This window comes from Etheostoma cragini, chromosome 12, assembly GCF_013103735.1.
Source record: "Etheostoma cragini isolate CJK2018 chromosome 12, CSU_Ecrag_1.0, whole genome shotgun sequence".
Taxonomy (NCBI): Eukaryota; Metazoa; Chordata; class Actinopteri; order Perciformes; family Percidae; genus Etheostoma; species Etheostoma cragini.
Genome location: NC_048418.1, coordinates 7,341,739 through 7,360,119, shown reverse-complemented (window position 1 = coordinate 7,360,119; position 18,381 = coordinate 7,341,739). Strand labels below are relative to the sequence as shown.

At 40.6% G+C, this 18,381-nt stretch overlaps 1 protein-coding gene across 1 annotated transcript in view; it reads right to left on the bottom strand.

Moving 5' to 3' along the window:
• The window catches only part of LOC117954496 (probable G-protein coupled receptor 158), a 51,759-nt gene extending 37,351 nt beyond the window's left edge, over positions 1 to 14,408 (bottom strand). Inside the window, exons 1-2 of the mRNA XM_034888341.1 lie at positions 13,023 to 14,408; positions 8,387 to 8,492 (exon numbers count right to left, since the gene is read on the bottom strand). Of these exons, the coding sequence (XP_034744232.1) occupies positions 8,387 to 8,492; positions 13,023 to 13,879 (963 nt within the window). The 5' untranslated portion in view covers positions 13,880 to 14,408. The remainder of the gene's footprint in view (positions 1 to 8,386; positions 8,493 to 13,022) is intronic.
• Between the last annotated feature and the right edge of the window lie 3,973 nt (positions 14,409 to 18,381).

Sequence of the window (18,381 nt, the reverse complement as noted above, 5' to 3'; positions counted from 1 at the left end):
TCCCACAATGTGTGAAACATACTTCATGTTAAAACCAAAATACAAATTATCTGTAATTTTCAGATTGAGGCCCCTCACTTTTTGGACTGCTGCCTGTGATACCTGTTCAAATTTCTCGAAATTTGATTTAAAAAAAGCTTTGAACACAACACTAAGATGGTAGTTGGCGAGAGAAAAACAGGGAGATAGAAATAGAGAGCACTCTGCATCCCTCAGAGATCTATAAATACACTGAAAGCATTAAACCCTAAAAGCATTACAATCACTTTGTCCCCTGGGTGTGGAATGTGCCTGCTGCTGTTTCACAAGACTACCAACCACTGAAACAGTGGATGTCTGAGGAGAGAAGACCTTGGACATAAGCCTGTCTGGAATTTCTCCATCAAGTTAAGGGTCAAAAACTGCAATATATAGCTGCTTATTGATTGGTGGCTTGTTGTGGTTACAGTGCTTTGACTAGAGATAGAGTCACCAGGAGGGCTGTGCAGAGTGCTGTTGGTCTTCCTGCATCCTTAAAGGACATTAGCTGAGGGATTACAGGGCTGTGATTTATATTTAAGTTAGTTAAAGAGGACTAAATATCCTACTGATTGGCTGTGCATCCTTTGGAAATATATCAGCAGTAAAAATGCAAGTCTCACTTGGCTTTTGAAGACTTATGAGATGAGCCCTCAGTTTCCCCACACAGACATCCGGGTGGGTGGTCCCCAGCTGCCTATGTGGACTCAACTAGGGGGACCTCACTCAATTAAGATCCAACTGCTGCCGCAGCCTCGACGGGCTCTTACGTTTGGCAGCTGCTGAGCTGCAGGCAACAGATTAGAGAGTGAATGGTGTTTCTATGCTGAGGATGAATCCTCCCAGACAACTGTCCCTCTCTGCTGTCACTCCTTATCCCTCCCTCCCTGTCTCGTCTTTCTCTCCATCCTATATGCATCCTTAACTCTCTGCTCTCTTTCCTCCCTTTTTGCTATAACATGTGCGTCATCAGCCTAATTAAAGATCAAAGGTATGCCAGATTTGCCAGAAAATACTGCAAATCATATGCACTTGTTAAACCACTATATACATTGTATCATTTATATTGAGTTGCATGTTGGTTTATTGTCAGAGTTATGCATTTTCTAGAAATCAGGCATTAAAGGGACAATCCAGCTCGTGTAACAAGGCAGACCTGCTTGTTTTTTGGGGGGGAAATGATTGTAAAGATTTACAAAGAATGTGTTTACAGCATTCACTGTCTAACTGGGAGATTTTTAAACCGATTGGCGTGGATTTGCTATGGACAAAATACACACTGCGAGACACTGGTAAGTGCTAATTACATTTATGTAACTGAGATGGAAAAGGTCACTTATATAGGACGCCTTTTCAGCTAGGAGTGTGATTTCCAAACCTTGAAATATCCGGATTTCCAAGCAATACAGCCTTAAAACAGTGGCCCATCTATGCTGTTTCACAGCAACATCAAGCCCATCCTGTTGTACGCTTCTGAAGGCTATGAATGTGGAGCTGCAGACCCTACATGCCATCTCTTTCAAAAGACATGTCCCCACTAACCTTGGCTTTCAGTGGAAAATGTAAGGTTCCAAGTGGAGATAACCCTGGGAATGTCATTGGACACTGAAAAACCTTTCAGAGACACACAGGACATTCGCAACTGTGTTTATTGTCACACTGTGTAGTTCTGGGCATGGGTAACCTGATTTTGATGTGCTAAATTCGTTGAATTCCCCCTAAGATGTTTCTTAATTTGACTTTCAAATGTCAAAAATGATCCAAATCACTTTATATATCCAGCTCAATCCCTAGTATGTTTTTTTTTGTTTGTTGTCTTTTCAGATTAATAATACAATTAATAAATCCTTTAAATCATTTTTTGATAACTGAAAAGATTAGTGTCATTGTCAAAGTTTAGTAAACTTAAGTCACAGTAAACTTTGAGTTATTTACAGAAAAATAAAAAGCTGAGATATTTGCCTGAAGTATCTTACCACTGAGTGTTTTGTTAAAGAATGGAATGATGTTGCAATATTCCCTTTTTAATTCCCTTTTTAAAAGTGTTTATGGCCAATGTGCAAGTAGTTTGAACACCTGACTATCTGATAGCTTTATTCTTGTATTATTTATGTGTTTTTCATATAAGGAAAAGGTCCAGCAATACATTTCCCATAAATAGTGTTGCTCAGCTTTTATCTGGATCTGTGTGTTCAGTGTGAGTCTTGTGAGTGAGCAGTCCAAAACAAAATAGCCAATGAACTTGGATTATTATTGGATTATCTAAATTTTAAAGCTGTGTAGTAAAGCTTGCTTCACTCATTTGAGTTTATTTTTTTACATTTCTTTGACCTTTTTTAAAATGCAGCTTTGAATATAAACACAAATGGTCTCTTTAATGATGAAAAACATACTTAAACACACACATGCATTGCCATTAGGTGTACAGGTGCAGTAGGCCTCGGAACCCTTCAACTCATCTTTAGCTGTAGAGCTTCAAACTCCCCAAGGAGAGCCAGAGAGCTTCTGGCAGGACAAAATAGAAAAAGGAGAGTGAAACAGGAAAAGACAGAGCAGAACAGGTTATTTTCTCCTCTGCTCCTCAAGTCACCTTTTTTCCGGCTAGAGATAAGGTGAGTAAAAAAACAGGTCTTGCTTATCCTGACAAATACAGAATGACATATCTCAGAAAAAAAAAAAAATCCATTATATTACTTTATCCTAAGCATCCATTACTGCAAACATTCTACACAGGCTTTTGCAGTATCTTCTTCAGTTGGATATCCCTTTCCTTACATGAAGTATTTATACTGGTTTTGAGTCTTCTGAAGCTTAAATCCTTCTTTCTCCACAAAGTGCCAGAGACGATAAGGATTGTGAAAAGACACACAGTAAGGCAGACACAAATATTTAGTTTAAGTCCCTTTTTTAACCATATACAGTCCGAGACTGCAGTGCATGGTTTCTTGCAGCAGGGCAGTGAGGGGCCACAGTAATTAGATGTACAGAATTGGCCTATGTCACGCAACAATTAAAGACATGAAGAATGTCTCTAAGTGGGTCCGATAGGTACTGCTGGACCAAGTCTCTCCGCAACCTGCCTAAGGTCACCTACAACGATGTGGTTCAGATTGTATAGGAACTCACACATCAATATCAACAGTAGCTGAGCTGCAGCTAAAATAATGGTGTTACTGCTTTATTTTTTAAGATTGTTCCTTCCGCGTCTGCATAAAGGTAAATCCACAAATTAGGTTTTTAAAGTGTGCGCTTTAGTTTTTAATGTGTGCGCTGCAACGATAACAGCCAAGGTCACCAATGTTTGCCAAGAGGATGTCAAGAAGGTGAAGAGTATTTCTCAATTATAACTTGGTCAGTTCAAGTAACAATTTAATGTGTAAGGCTGGCAAAAGCAGAGAAGGACATGTAGACAGATGGAGGGATAATTTCTGGAATCTTTCTGCCCACCTCAGAGGATTAATTGGCTTCAAGAAAAGAGAGACAAAGAGACATGAGTAAGGGTGATGGAAAAGGCAAAATGGAAACCAGAGAGTTAAAGAGAGATGATGAGGAGATAGCCAAAGATAGAGAGAGATTTGGGAGAGTGTGAATAGCTATGAAAACAGGGAATGTGGAAAAGAACAGGAAGAGGAAGTGTAGCCGATAGAGGAGAGAAAGCAAGAGGAAAGACAGAGGGGGTAACCCTTCTTGGCTGTCACATCAGTTTACACTAATTAGCAAAGCTCTGCCTTTGAAGCCCTTTATCTTCCGTGTCACGTTTCACAGGACGGGAGGAGTGAAAAAACCAACACACACAGACATGCATATGCAAACACACTGCACACTTTGATGCTTACTTACATTTAAAAAGCATACACAAAGAAAAAAAAGATAATACAAAATCAGATGCATCTGCTACAAATCACCCACACTAATAATTTTCAAGTCCTCGTCTAATTACATAAGCAGTTGCTCCTTATGTAAGATGCAACCCCTACGACTGACTATTCATAATGCATGAAGTCTTGTATTTGGTTCATAGTGACACATCCTACATTCCTCCACCGCCTCGCTGTATCTGGGCAGACCAGGAAAAAAGGCCATGTAGAAGAAGCAGAAAAAGAAGCTCATTTAGCTGAAAAGAAAGGATGCTCATCCGTATACAACTCATTTAAACCACAACTCATAGTTAAATGCTTACACTGGTGTTTTGCGAGCATTCCTCATCCTCCATGGTACATCATACACAGATTTAATGCATCTTTTGGGTACTTGCATCCAGGGCCACAAACGATAAATCAGGTCCAGCTAACATCCAGGACACAGTCAAACCCTAACCTGCTTGCTGTCCCCCTCACGGCGAAGGACACCCAATCACTCAACCAAATTCAGAGTAATGTCGTCCTGCACTGGGTTGCACCAGCTATGTGTAAGTTCAAACATAGACTACTTTGAGCGTAAGTTGTGACTTAAGTCGGAGTTTACATGCTACTAACAGTTTGAGGGTTGCACCAACTGAAATAGTTCTGAGGTAGGCAATAGTTACAACTTAAATCTTACACCTAGCACTGGAATAGGCTGTTCGCCAACACACAAAATAAACAGAAGTTGAAAAACTGCAGTTGTACAAACTGAGCCGTTACATAGTAACAATGAGAAGCGAGTGGTAATACTGTGCTCTGTCACATTACTAGAGTCTGTCTCGTTATTATCTTTCTCTGAGACAGAGCCTCAGGGTGTATTTGTTCTCAATGGTGAACGAAATGATCCTTACACTGACTTCCCACAGCTCATTTCCCCCAAAAAATGTACTTGGCAAGATTTAGAAATTAACTATTTTTTTAAACGGGACTTTGGGACAAAAGGCAATTCTTTTGTACTTGGTTGTTGAGCCAAATTGATTACAGCATGTTACTGGGAAAATAAATGAAAAGACTGAATTGTTGTGAGGGAAATAGCGTAAAAAGACAAATGACAGGGGGAAGAAAGAAATAAGACATTGTACATTTCACATCCCACATTTAAAACAAAATCTAATTTGTATACAGCACTGTAATCATAAGTCAAACTGCTTATATTGCCAACTATATAATATCCTTCAAGCCATACAGTGAGTTGTTTAATCACATTTACCATGGATTTACTTACTTTTTCTTTTACTTTGAACTCTTTAACACTTCCCCTTTTATAAATGTGCCACAGTTCACACCTCTCTATAGCAGTAATTTAAGTGACAGTCTGGAGATATTACAAAAGCTCAAACGTCATCAGTGAACTGTCAACTCTAATGAGCATTTTCGCCACACTGAAAGTATGTTTTGCTTTTTCACGTGTTTTAAGAAGACTGTCCTCCTCTCAAAAAACGACCACACAGGTTATTACGACCCATATTTTAGTGTATAGGGGTGGCAACTCTTCTGGCTGTAGTAAAAGAGGAGGTCACATGACATAGTATAAAATGCAACAATGTCCACATATGGAGGAGGTCAGATGGATCGGTCAAACAAACACAGGACTTTAATCCGAGTGACTGGTGTATATCCTTTGTGAAACCAAAAGTCAAAGTGGATTTACAGTTCTGACATACGTGAATGACCTTCTGATTAAAGTTACTTATTTTGAGCAAAAACATGAACTTTTCCTAAACCTATCCAAGTATTGTTGTTGCCTAAACCTAATAAAACTACAAGCATTTCACAACATGTATGACTGTTTAGGTATGACAATGTGTTGCTGCCAACGGTAGGGGCGCACATCTAGCCACAATGAGATTGACATTTTTGGTTTTGAGTGCAGTGTCTTGACAACTACTGAAAGAATTGCCATGAAATCCATATAGACTTTCATGCCAAACAACTGCTGTTAGCATTATTATTGCAAGCATGTAAGCATGCGGATGTTACATTTTCACACCAAGCACAGCTGCAAGCATTACTCTTAGTGTTGGTGTTTTATAGCTTAATTATTCAAGGGCTCAAATACATATTTATAATGTCTTTTGTATTGCCCTCTGTGTAAAATCATACAGAAAAAAAATTATCCAGAGAAGGACAACATTGATGACATTGTTAGAAACAGATAGATTTCCCTTCTCAATACTTGTCCCCTCCAACAAATATAATTTATCAATTTTAGTGCTTTTTGTTAAATTCCTGCTTCCAATATTCCTATATTTGAAACAAAGACAAATAACACTGCTGATTCAAGATGGCACTGAATCATAAACAGCAGCTTTGCCAAATATGGTGTGTGAAGAAGACTCATAGAAGAGAAGAGTAATGAGTGGTACGCTCTTTAATGATGCTCTGAAAATTTCCTCTCATAGTGCTTCATGTTCAGGTTTAATTTTATTTACAGAACATAAGCACACAAATACGCACACACACGGAGGAGACACCCTGGATAATTCAAAGTATTCCTGTGAATGTGGTTTTATGACCTTGGTAACTGAAAGACTTTCTCTGCCACCATTGTGATGATAATAAAAAGACACCACACACGCAGCTGTCCAGACACGCATCTGAAGAGAAGAATTATAGTATGCTATAATATAGAATGGTATACTTTAATCAGCAGTATCCAGATTATACCTGACAACAGCCATGAGAGAGTTGCTTATAAAAATGGAACAATGCAGAGGAAACAGCACAAGAGATGAAGACAAACATGGAGACGGACACGCTTCCTCTGTAGTTTCCCCCCATGGGGGGAGGCACACAGACAAAGAGCATGGTCAATTATTGACGACATCTTGCTGCAATCCATTACCCTGCATTTATTATACATCATATGGCCAGGGACATGCCACGCAAGCCTGAGCAGCCACTTTCCCCTGCTGGAGGGAGAGAGGCTTCCTGCAATACATCACATAAAACTAACGCACTGGCAGTGACAAGAGCTAGGCAGCACAGCTGAGCCCACCCACACTGACAAAGGCACATATGCAAGCAGTACACGGAAGCTCATATTGATACAAACATGATGTATGTTTGCTGCCAGTTCCATTACAGCAGTCACACAGGTAAAAGCAGTATATCAAGGAGAAGACACTTACACACATATCAGCTACCCTCATCATCCCAGACATGCACGCTTGCATGCTGATGTCTGCAGACACTGGACTGCTGTCTGGGGTTTTGGCTTTTCAGCCAATCCAGATACTGAAAAGCCCCTGACTTCTCCTCTTGCACAACCATGAGATTGACATTCTTTTAGTATTATTTTTTGTTGTTGAAATGTCTCAACAACTATTGGATGATGAATCCTAATAACTTGATAAATATCACCTCAGAGGAGTTTTCCTCCAGGGATACCATGATGTTGACAATAGTAAAATGTTGCCATAAAATTTGATTCATCATTAATGTTATCCTCAGGATGAATCTTAATATTAGGTTTGACTTAATTTTTCATCTAGCGCCGTCAGGTCAATTTAAAAAAAAAATGTTATGTTGTTCTAATGAGATACAAATAAGAAGTGCTTGCTCTGAGCTCTGAGCACCAACAGCTTCCACTACTGTTGGTGCTCAGAGCAGCCATGTTGGATTGTGATGTCGGGGTTGGTGGGGTTCCCCGGACTTTCTGAGGGGCTTACAGGGGTTCCATTGGAATTTTTAGACTGGGAAACTTGGACTTCCCAGTTCAACTGGCATGCATTAGCTCAATTCAATGCAAATTATTTGGTTCTTACCCAGATGAAAAAAAACGTTGATTCAGAAGTGTTAGATAATTTAACTTGTTTTAAGAATAAATTTCTTATTTTAATGGTTCAACGTTAAACTGTAATATTAAATCAAGCAAGCTTGTCAAGTGAAATTGTCTTACCGCATCAACAGAAAATTTCACTTGTTTTGAGTACCTTTTACCTCAGATTCAGTGTTTTTATCTTGTTTTTAGACACCCCTTTTTTGCAGTGTGGCTGTGTCTAAGTACATCCTCACAGAGCCGCTAACATGGCTGTAGATTCTTGTTAAAACTTCTACTGTGTCTAGCTATCTATCAAACTATTGTTGGAACTTTCTATAGCTATTACATTTCATACACTGTTCCTGAACGAACTGACAGCTTTACTCTTTCAGTTTTAGTCAGTTAGCTGATGCTCTTAACCAGAGAGCCTGATAGTAAGTAAGCAGGCCGCGGATACTTTAATAAGGAGCATTGCTATCAGATATTACACCGCTGCACATTTGATAGCCTTTATCACAGTGTGTGTTGCATTTTTAAGGACATAATTATTAGACTGAAGGGTGTATGGGTGAACAAATGGTTGAATGTAACGAGGAAGTACATTCACTTCACAGCATATTGACGAAACAGACAATCAAAGGGATATGAGAGCATTTTCTGTTATTGCTGATTGAAAGACAACTATAATGTAGAGCAGACTTACTTCCATGCTGGTGACATTACAGCGGTGGGTCCCGGCGAACCAGCCACTGTTGGAGCACTGGTCAATGTCCACATCCTGCAGGTTCACATCTACACGAACCACACCCCTGTGTAAGAGAAAAAAGGGAGGAAAGATGAAATAAATGAGGAGAATAGGAAGTGATGATGAGTAGAGTTAGAGGAAATGGTAAGAGGGAAATCACGAGAGAACATGGTACAAAGACAGAGCCAAATGACAGTGAAGGTTTAGAGAGAGGGAAGAGATAAAAGGATGGAAATGATAAGGAGGCTAAATTAAAGGGGGTGGGGGTCAAAACATGTAATTGGAAATTGCAGAATTTGTAGATTGAGATAAATGATGACAGAGAAGAGTAGAAGAAGAAAACTGAGTAGATAATATAAGAAAAGTGGAATATAAGAGGAAGAAAGGTGAGAAATAATACAAAAAAGATAGAAAATGAGAGACATGTAGAAACGAGACATGGGAGAAAGGTGACAAAATTGTACAAAGTTAAGCAAATTGGTGCAAGAGAGAGGAACGAGGAAGAAGCATAGGCAGAGAAGGCCAGAATAAAAAAGAAAATATTTAAAGGAACAGAAAGAGCGATGCTAGGGGAAGTAAGATCAACGGTGGACACAGCGGGGAAAGGGAGGGTGGTAACAGAGAAGAATGAATGAAATAAATTGAAAGTGGGAAAGATATTAAGAGTGATAGAAGTGAAACAAAGAGTGGAAGATAAAAGTTAAAAAACTAAAACTAATAAAAGGTTGATATTCTTGCACAATAAGGTTATCCTACTTCTTGCCAGACATTAGGTATGTATGAGAGCTGAGCGATGTATAAAGATTGTATCGTTATAAAGGACACACTAATAGAAGGTGTCTCAAGCTACCGTCTTTAAAAAAAAAAAAAGCTTGGTTCCCTTATATTTGAACCTGGTTTTCCTCCTTTAATACTATAAATCCTGGACATCAGTACACATTTAGAAGATGATTTATCAATCACTATACAGTATGTGAATTATGTTAATGGTGTTAAGTTCTGGATGTGTCGGGAGATGGGCATGTGTTACCGTGTTACCATTGCCCAAAGAGGTAACTCTGGAGCTATTTCGATATTTGTGCCAGCTGGCTGAAATCTCGGTGAAATGTCTTTGAAAGTCTGTGCTGTTTTTATTGAAAGGGCTCTGAAAGACCCAGTATACTCTACCATTTGGCAGCTAAAGAACCAGATATTTAACTCCTCGACATACTGACAGATATATTGTAGATGGGTTGGACAAAATAATAAAAACACCTGTCACATAACACAATACAATTCAACAGCATGATTGACAGTTTCAACCACAATTCAACATTATAACCTTCATTAAGGTAGGATTTATTGCAAGGCTGTCATATTAGACTGCATTCAAGTTTTCACTAGGGGTACCTAATCATCAACCTAATACAGGGAGAACTGAGGGCATTGTCCTAAAGCAACAGGGCACTGTGGTTTATAGCAAACATAAAGTAAACAGTGCATTTAGTGGGGACTATTTTCAGCCGGATGTTCCCTCATTATTCATCATAATGAGGGAACATGATGCACAGTGCAACAGTGTGGCTCATCAATGTGTTTTTAATAGTGTCTGGGAAACAATGAAGCCCTATGGCACAACAGAATAGGAATTATCAAGCTTTGGGAACAGAGGCCCTACTTGCTGGAAGGATAAATTCATTGTTGGTTTGTGTTTTTTTTATGGGATCTTTTAATAATAAGAGATATATCACCAGACATTACATCCTTAAAGGCTTTGTCTATGTGGCCAGGGCAGATAGTTCCGGAAGTATCTTTCCTCGGTTTGCGTTTCAATATTAACCTTCAAAGATGTTTATTTAACATGCAACAATGAAGTACATTCACTTCATAGCAAACTTTTTCCGCAACACTGCAGACATGTGGTGTTTTGCCATCAAAGGTGAGAAAGATTCTCATGTTTTCTATATGCTTGTGGACCCAAATATGTCTGCAGGATGTTGCTGCAGTTCAGTACATTGAGAATGCTGGCCTATGCAGCAGTGAGCGATTACAGATGCACACTGTGAAGTGAATGAGTTTAAATACTGTGTAGGGATGCGACTGCAATACAGCATTAGAAGAAAACTACCTGGGACTTAAACTAGTGGAGCTTCATTCAGCTGTTGCCACATAGCCTATTGTGTATAGCCATCTCTCACTGTCACACACACACACACACACACACACACACATACACACACACAAGTCTTCAACCCATTTCCTCCACCATCGTACATGCTGAACATTCACATTCCCTTTCTCGACATCTCTCTCAGTCTCTGCTGTGGTTAGGTGGATTTGTTTGTTGTATCCGTTGCGGTGTCTCAACGTTTTTGTGATTCTGATTTACAGATGCCAAAACTGTACTTGTTGCACCTTTAAGCCACCTGTCATCTAAAAGTTAGACAGAAATAGTCACATCACCTTTAACAGTTTTACTGAATGTAAACTAGGGAGATTGCTTTGTTTACATTTGGTAGAACTTTTAAAAGCGACTACCTCGTGATTCTGATTCAAATCTGCATCATGTACATTATGATTTGTTTTACAAATACTAATGGCTTCTGTTCTGTAGCGGCAAAGCTACCACCAGAGCTATCTGCACTGGTCACAGAGCTTTACATATGGTCTTGGAAAGAAAGGAAAAAAAGATGAGAAAGAGGTTGCTTTTAGATTGCAAGTAGCCAGACATGCTGTAACTAACTCTATCCTCTACACTCTCAATCTAGCTCATGCTTTTCTCTTCAGAGCCACCAAGCTTTCTATTTTTAGAAATGTTATCAGAGGACTGAGGTGAGTTAAAGAATTTGCAGAGAAGTTGCAGCCCACACTCACATGACAAGAAGTAGAGGGAGGAGAAAAACAGTATGGATTGAGTCTTATTGTGTTTGACTGAGAGTCCTGGACAAAGCTACTTGGCTCAAACTACATTACTTTGCATATCAACATACAACACCTTTGTGAAGACAGGAAATTAGGAAACATGGCATTATTTTACCTTTTAGTCTTAGGGATTTGAAGAAGGAGAAAAACTTGTTTTTTTAGAATGCACACCATTTCCACATCTCATTTCAACATCAGCCAACAAAAGTATCGACTAATATCGCAAAAGCAGTGTTTAGGATTTTCTTTTTATATTCCCACGCAACTTCACAAGTTAGATTTGATGCAAGAGTAACCAACTTTTTTCTTCTGTCGAAAAATCACTTGTAAAATGTAACAGTCATGTCATCAACACTCACACTTGAGTGAGTTTTAATAGTTATAGACCAATTAGGAATTTGTTGAAACTTTGATTAACAGATACTTATGGCAACTGACTCAAGCAGAACTTCCATTTCTCTCACCAGTTAAACATCCTTATCACTTCATTTTGATGGTTTCAGACAGGCAATTAGTCATTATTGGAGACAAAGCCAAAATAGGTGAGCTGAATTGAATACTTTCAACTCAAAATATAAGTGTCTCACTCATACAGTACATAGCTTACATGATGATTCTGATCATACTGATTCTATGGTAACGCCACAGTTACCACCATAACCGCAGTACAACTCGCAAAATTGTCCAGAGCAGCTCCTGGCCAGATCACATGCTCCATAACCCAAGAGTGACTGTCCCTGGAGCAAGTAGCGATGCAGGCCTTTGCTCAGGGAAACGTCAGCGGGGGAGATGCCGGCAAACCTAAGGCCCAAATCACTAGCACAACACACTGCTGAGCCACAACGCAACATTTATGGGTCTACCACATCAAATTGCAGCTACATTTATTTATCGTCCAGTCGCAGTTCAGGTAGATTTTACTCAGCATTTGGCTGGAGACGCAAGTAGATAGTGTGTGTGCGTGTGCGTGTGTGCGTGTGATAGAATTTTGGATAAAACTTTTCCTGAACTTCACTACATGGGTTATGATAGTAGTCCTGGACATCTTATTAGATGGATGAAAGACTTCAGTGCACCTGAAATGTATTCATTATTTAATTGATCTTTTCTGGACTCTTTTGGACCAGAGCCTTGAAATATGAGAGCATTGAATGATTTTATGCATGTAACACAAGCATACAAGTGCCAACTTACATGTATAGATCCCTTCACCAACAAACACACTGTGTAAAGCTCGAAGTGTTTGTTAGATGCAGCAGTAGAGATGCACAGCTGTGCTTGGACAGGCAAGCATATTAAATGAGAAAAGTCTACCCTTGTGTCTGTGAAGCCTCGTTTACACCATCTGTTTCTTGCATTAAGACTGCAAATCATCAGAATCCATATTTAGATTCAGTCTCACAGAGCAATTGTCAATCAAATGTGGGATACTTAGTTTTGGTTTACTGTTAATGATAAGTATGCTGTGCATTTGTGGAATGAGTGTAATATACATGAATATATGAATATGTTTTGAGGACAAAAGACAATATCACAAAACTTACCGAACACAACAGCGTGTTCTTTTATTGTCTCTTTCACACACACACACACACACACACACACACACAAACACCCACACACACACACACACAAAAACACAGCTCTTCTTGAATATGATGTTATTCCTAACACCCCTAACATCTCCTCTCACCTGAACTCTGGTGCAGAGTTCCTCTTCAGTCCATAAAAGCCAGCAGACAAGGTGAGCAGCCAATATGGCACAAACGCCCCGTGTTCACACTCCAGGTATGGCGCCGACCACTTGATCTGGTTTTTGTCCAGAAGGTAACTTCCACTCTTGGTGCCCGACGCCTCCTGGACTCGTCTATGCATGGGTGGTTTCCTCCCGTCCCTAAACTCAGTAAACCAGTCGGACTCAGGGCTCTTGCTCCTCAGGTGACGGTGCGCAGAGCCGGACAAGTCCTGCAGCAGCACCTTCTTCTCGGTTCTGGTCGCCTGGAGGAAAACCTGAGGGCCCGGTGTCGGTGCGTCAGCGTGAAAGGTCACAACCGCCCTGTGAATTTTGGGGTCCCCCTCGAGGATACTCTGGACCAGCGCGTGGTACCAGTGGATGTCCATCCGCGGGCTCTGCTCCCGGGACCTGTTGGCCTGCAAGATCATGTTCAGGAAGTTTGTGGCGTGCGCTAGAGTGTCCAGGATGCTGTGCAGCCCGTAGTGGGAGGCGACGTGCAGGCCGCCTCGCAGGCTCCTCAGCTCGTACCTCCGCGAACAGTTGACATGCCTCAGCGCTGAGGAATCCCCGGAGTGCAGGAACGCGGTCACCACCCTCGGCAGGTCCTCTTCAATTTTGTGCGTCACCACCGTGCGCTCTGTGGCCGGTACCGAGTAGTAAGTCGGATGGTGGGGCGGCTCCCTGTTGATGTTTTGTGTGCTGAAGACCGGTGGGTTCTTCTCGTCTCGCTCATTGTCCGACCACTCCACATAACCGTAGTTTGATCCCAAAACCAGTCCTGTTTGCAGAAGCAGCGGGACGACCAGGAGAGCCATATCTTTCTGTTTTACAGGCACAAAGAAGTATCCGGGGGCACTTGGCAAAGTGTGGCGAGCATAACCGAAGCCCACTCTCTTTCTTCTGCTTCTTCACGGAATTACAAACACTTTAAGAAACAGACACCGAGGAATGTCCTGAATTTCATACCCATGATCAAGCTAAAAACGACAGAGCCTTTCCACTTCTCATCCTGTGCATCTTATGTCCGCGAAACACACAGACTTTCCCTCCCTTTTTCTTCTTTTCTTCTTCTTCTTCTTCTTCTTCTTCTTCGTTTTCTATCTAATCCAAAGAGCCTCCAGCCTTCTAACTAATTAAGACACAACACCGACTCCTCATCAGTCCGCAATCCACACGAAGCGACGTTCTAACCGAGCGCTCGCGATCTCTCTTTTCTTTACTCCTCGGAGATATCAATGTAAGACAGAGGAGTATGATGACAAGGAACGGAGCAAATTGTTCTTGAAGTTCCGTCCCTCCCCATAAAACCCTTATAGGCCATCTAAAGTGTTGCCCATCGGTGTGTGTGGTTGTTTTTAACTGCCAGTCTGCCGGAGGTGGGCGGAGCGTGGGAAACACGGGAGCTGTCCGGTGCTGAAAGTAGCGCCCTTAGGAAGAAAAGCGAGGGTGGTGGAGGTGCTGAAGGCTTGTAAGTGACGAGAATGGAGGAGCAGACCATTAATGAGATTGAAATTAGTTGAAATTGAATAAATGATTTAAATTCGGAGTCAGCCACGTTTGTGTTTTGAAACTTCAAGATGTTCAAAATACTAATGGAAGTTGATTAAGTAGAAAACACCCTCTGTGTGTCTCTCACACCTTCTATTGTTGAAATATTGCAGACCTACACTAAAGCCTGCATTGCTGCATCTGCTAATGAGAACACGGCTGAGACACTCATTCAGTCAGCAGTGCAGACGATACATTGTATTGTCTTGTCCTTCATTACTGGTGATCTGGAGAAGCTTGTGTAAACACAGCAACGGGTGATCCTGTAAATGCAGCAATGTTCAGACTGTCAGAAACCAAAGTATAGACAATTTCTTAGTTGATGTGGATGTGGAATGGCAGTGGCAGGAAGTGGAGGAGTTCTTAAAAGGCAAACATAATCAGAAACACATTGTTGTTGTTGTTGTTGTTTGGCTCATGTAGACTATATAACAATACTTTTAGACAATATCAATTCACATTTGTGGCATTTCACAGGGGAATAATGTGTAAGTGATCACAGTGAAGATGTATAACGCACCGTTCCAAAAACTGTAAACGACATACCAACATTATTTGTACGGAACTTTGACTTTAAACCTCACCAGCTGCAGGGATCTCAAGCGCTGCAGTTCAAACTAAAACATCATATTGTAGCATTAAGCCTCTCTGTAACAAAAGTATGGAGAAAAAGGTGTCCTCTTACTTTTGGCCTTACAGTTAGACACAGTTAAACAGACATGAGACATACAAATGTAAATTTTGGTGCATGTGAACAAGAGAAGTCAGAGCCGATCTCTTTTACTCATTCACACAGATAAGCAAGGTTGGACATGCCAATCTGTACCGCCTTTCTGTGTTTAGATCCTTCCTGAGTCCATCTGTTGTAGATCTTAAATTAAAAAAAAAACATGAAAGCATTGTTGTTGTTGTTGTGGTTGTTGTGTGAGTGTTTGTGTTCATGCTCCAAATCATGCCTAACAATGCCGCTTAGCTTTTCTGAAATCATTAAACCATGGCCTCAATGGGCTTATTACTTTAGTATCCGTCGGTCTGCTTTGAGATTCCCAGGGGCTCATCAATGTAAATGGGCGTTGCAGTCTGCAGCCCTCCCGAGGTGACTCGCAGGCCGTTGCCATGGCAGTGGAAGGTGACGACTGGAGAGATAGCCCCATGTTGCCCACTGCAGCCCGTGATGAGGAAGTGTAACCTGTCTGGCCCTGCAGCATATACACCTCTCACACACATTCCCACTCATGTACTGATCAATTTATGCCAAAATCAGCTGTATTTGGACATGGTAAGGACAGATATGCGTTGGCAGGTGGGTAAATGGCAATAGAGCAGATAATACTGACACGCAAATACTTGCTAATCCCATAAATCACTCTTTCATTCATTCTGTATATTGGAATAAATGACTAAGCAGCCTCCGGACCCCATCAAAAAAAGGTGACAGTGCCAAGCAGTGAGACAGCATCAGAGGCAGAGAGACTGTACGAAGCAACTGTTCCTGCCCCCTCTTTTTCATCTTCTTTTACAAGCTGCACTGCCTTCCCTGGCCTGATGAATATTTGATGGGCATTTGCTGCTTCATCTGCATGCTTTACAACTTGAGTCCATACAACCGCAACAGTGGTAGAGAGGCTGATGTACCAAGCATTCGTTCACCCACACTCAACGTTTTCCCAGAGGTTCCTTTAGATTTCTTCAGAAAGGAGCAAGAGAAGAAAATCACGCTCATGAGCAAAAATGCATTTGTTCTGATTCTTTTTTTTGTCTGCTTTGCAACCTTTGGGATCTGTATTTGAACTTAAACAGGTCAAATTGCTGTCAGTAGGAGGGTGGCCTAATAGAAAAGTGTCCAATGTCGGGCTTTTAATAGTGGGTTGTAATAAAACTCTGGAGGACATTACATAACCATTCTTTAAAAGGGTATGGTTGTGTATTTTTTATCAGAGGCTTAACACTTTCTCCAAATTCCATAGAGTCATCTTCTGATGTTAAAAGCTCCAGTCTTACCCACAGCTCTTTATCTGTGCTAAGCTAATAAGCTGTCAACAACTTTAACGTGGGAAATATTTTTATACTTTGGTTTTTGTGAAGCCTCTGGAAGTATAGCAAGACTGTTGGTTTTTCAAAACACGTTAGACCAGCAAATAGAGTATCAGGAAGGTTACAGAGAGTGATGATGAAGAATTATGAAGGAGAAATGATGAAAATAACAAAGACATCACTTTTTTAAGCTCCATATTATATTTAATGTTCACCAGCTCAACATAAGTAGCTCAGGGTCTGTCACTCATCAGAATTCTGAGTGAAATTAACTAGTTTTTTGGAGGTATGAAACAGAAACAGGCCATCAAGATTCATATCATATCATAATACGTATTCTGTTAAATGCCAATGCTCAGGCTGCCAGATCACACACAGTTTCTGATGAAGATTAAAAAGACTGTTGAAAACTACTATGTTCATTTCCCTAGGTATAGACTGCCAAAGGAAGGACAGCTCAATCAACTAATGCTGGTGGAAAAAAAAAAAAATTCCATCTGTAACAGCACAAAATGTTAAGTGGTCTGAGTTTTGTCTTATCAAATGTTGGCAAAATATGTTGTTCTTTATCACTAGACACGTGTTCCCCTTGGTGCAGTGATGTTAACATTCTAACCTAAATTGAAGTCTATCCCAGCATATAATTGGCATTTGGCAAGAGTCTGTGTAAACACTAATTTGTCTATCACAAGCCATACAACAAATAGACAAACACATTCATACTGAAATTTACTTCAGTAGACAACTTAAGTAAACCATGTCACTTTGTTCCTTAGCTATTGGGAGGGAAACTAAATTAAAGAAAGGACCCAACACTGGTTCTACTTACTGTACAGCTACAGTATAATTATTAAGACATGGTGTCTCTGCAGAGAAAGAACAAATCAGTCATACCATCTGGGAACATATAGAAGAAATTATGATTTGTGCTGTTGAATTTGGAGTCAGAACACACCCGTAAATGTAAAGGGTGTAGTTGGTGCTGTCTCTCATTGATGGACAAGGAAGAGAGTAGGCAGCACCTATATCCTTGAATTTATCATAGAAACAGGTCCTGTGTTGGCATTTGTGATAATGTCCCTTCTCATGCCTCTAAGTCAGGAGTCAGGGGAATTATTGATTAGAAGGAATATTGAAAACATAGTAATAGATTTGGATGGTAGGTGAGATTAAGAAGAGATGCAGTCTGGTTTTTGTCCTGCAGGATGTACTGGAGACGACAGGAAAGAGACGTTGTCTGGTTGGTTGGTCCGGGAGGATGTACTGGAGACCGGGTGGAGTGAGACTCAGTGTGGGGGTTCCTTATCAGGTGCTTACACTTGAGCTGATTTCTCCTCAATTGTGCAAAGTTCTTATTTCTCATTTTTTGTATTTTGTATTTTTGTGTTTGTGTACATTCTTATTGTGATATGGATCCCCCTGGATCTGAAATAAAGTTTAAAGTATTACTGTACATAACTCAATCACAACTAGGCGTACTGAAGACAAGACATGTGATCTGTATTCATCAGTGTCTTGCAAGTTTCCAAGAAAACTCTGGGTGAGACATGACCCCCTCATCTACAGTATAAGGCACCATCTGACAGCACACATACACATAGCCAAAAATCACCCCATGTAATCCCCTGTGAATTATACTGAGGAAGTGGTGTGTGTGTGTGTGTGTGTGTGTGTGTGTTTTGTGTGTGTGTGTGTGTGTGTGTGTGTGTGTGTGTCTGTGTGTGTGTCTGTGTGT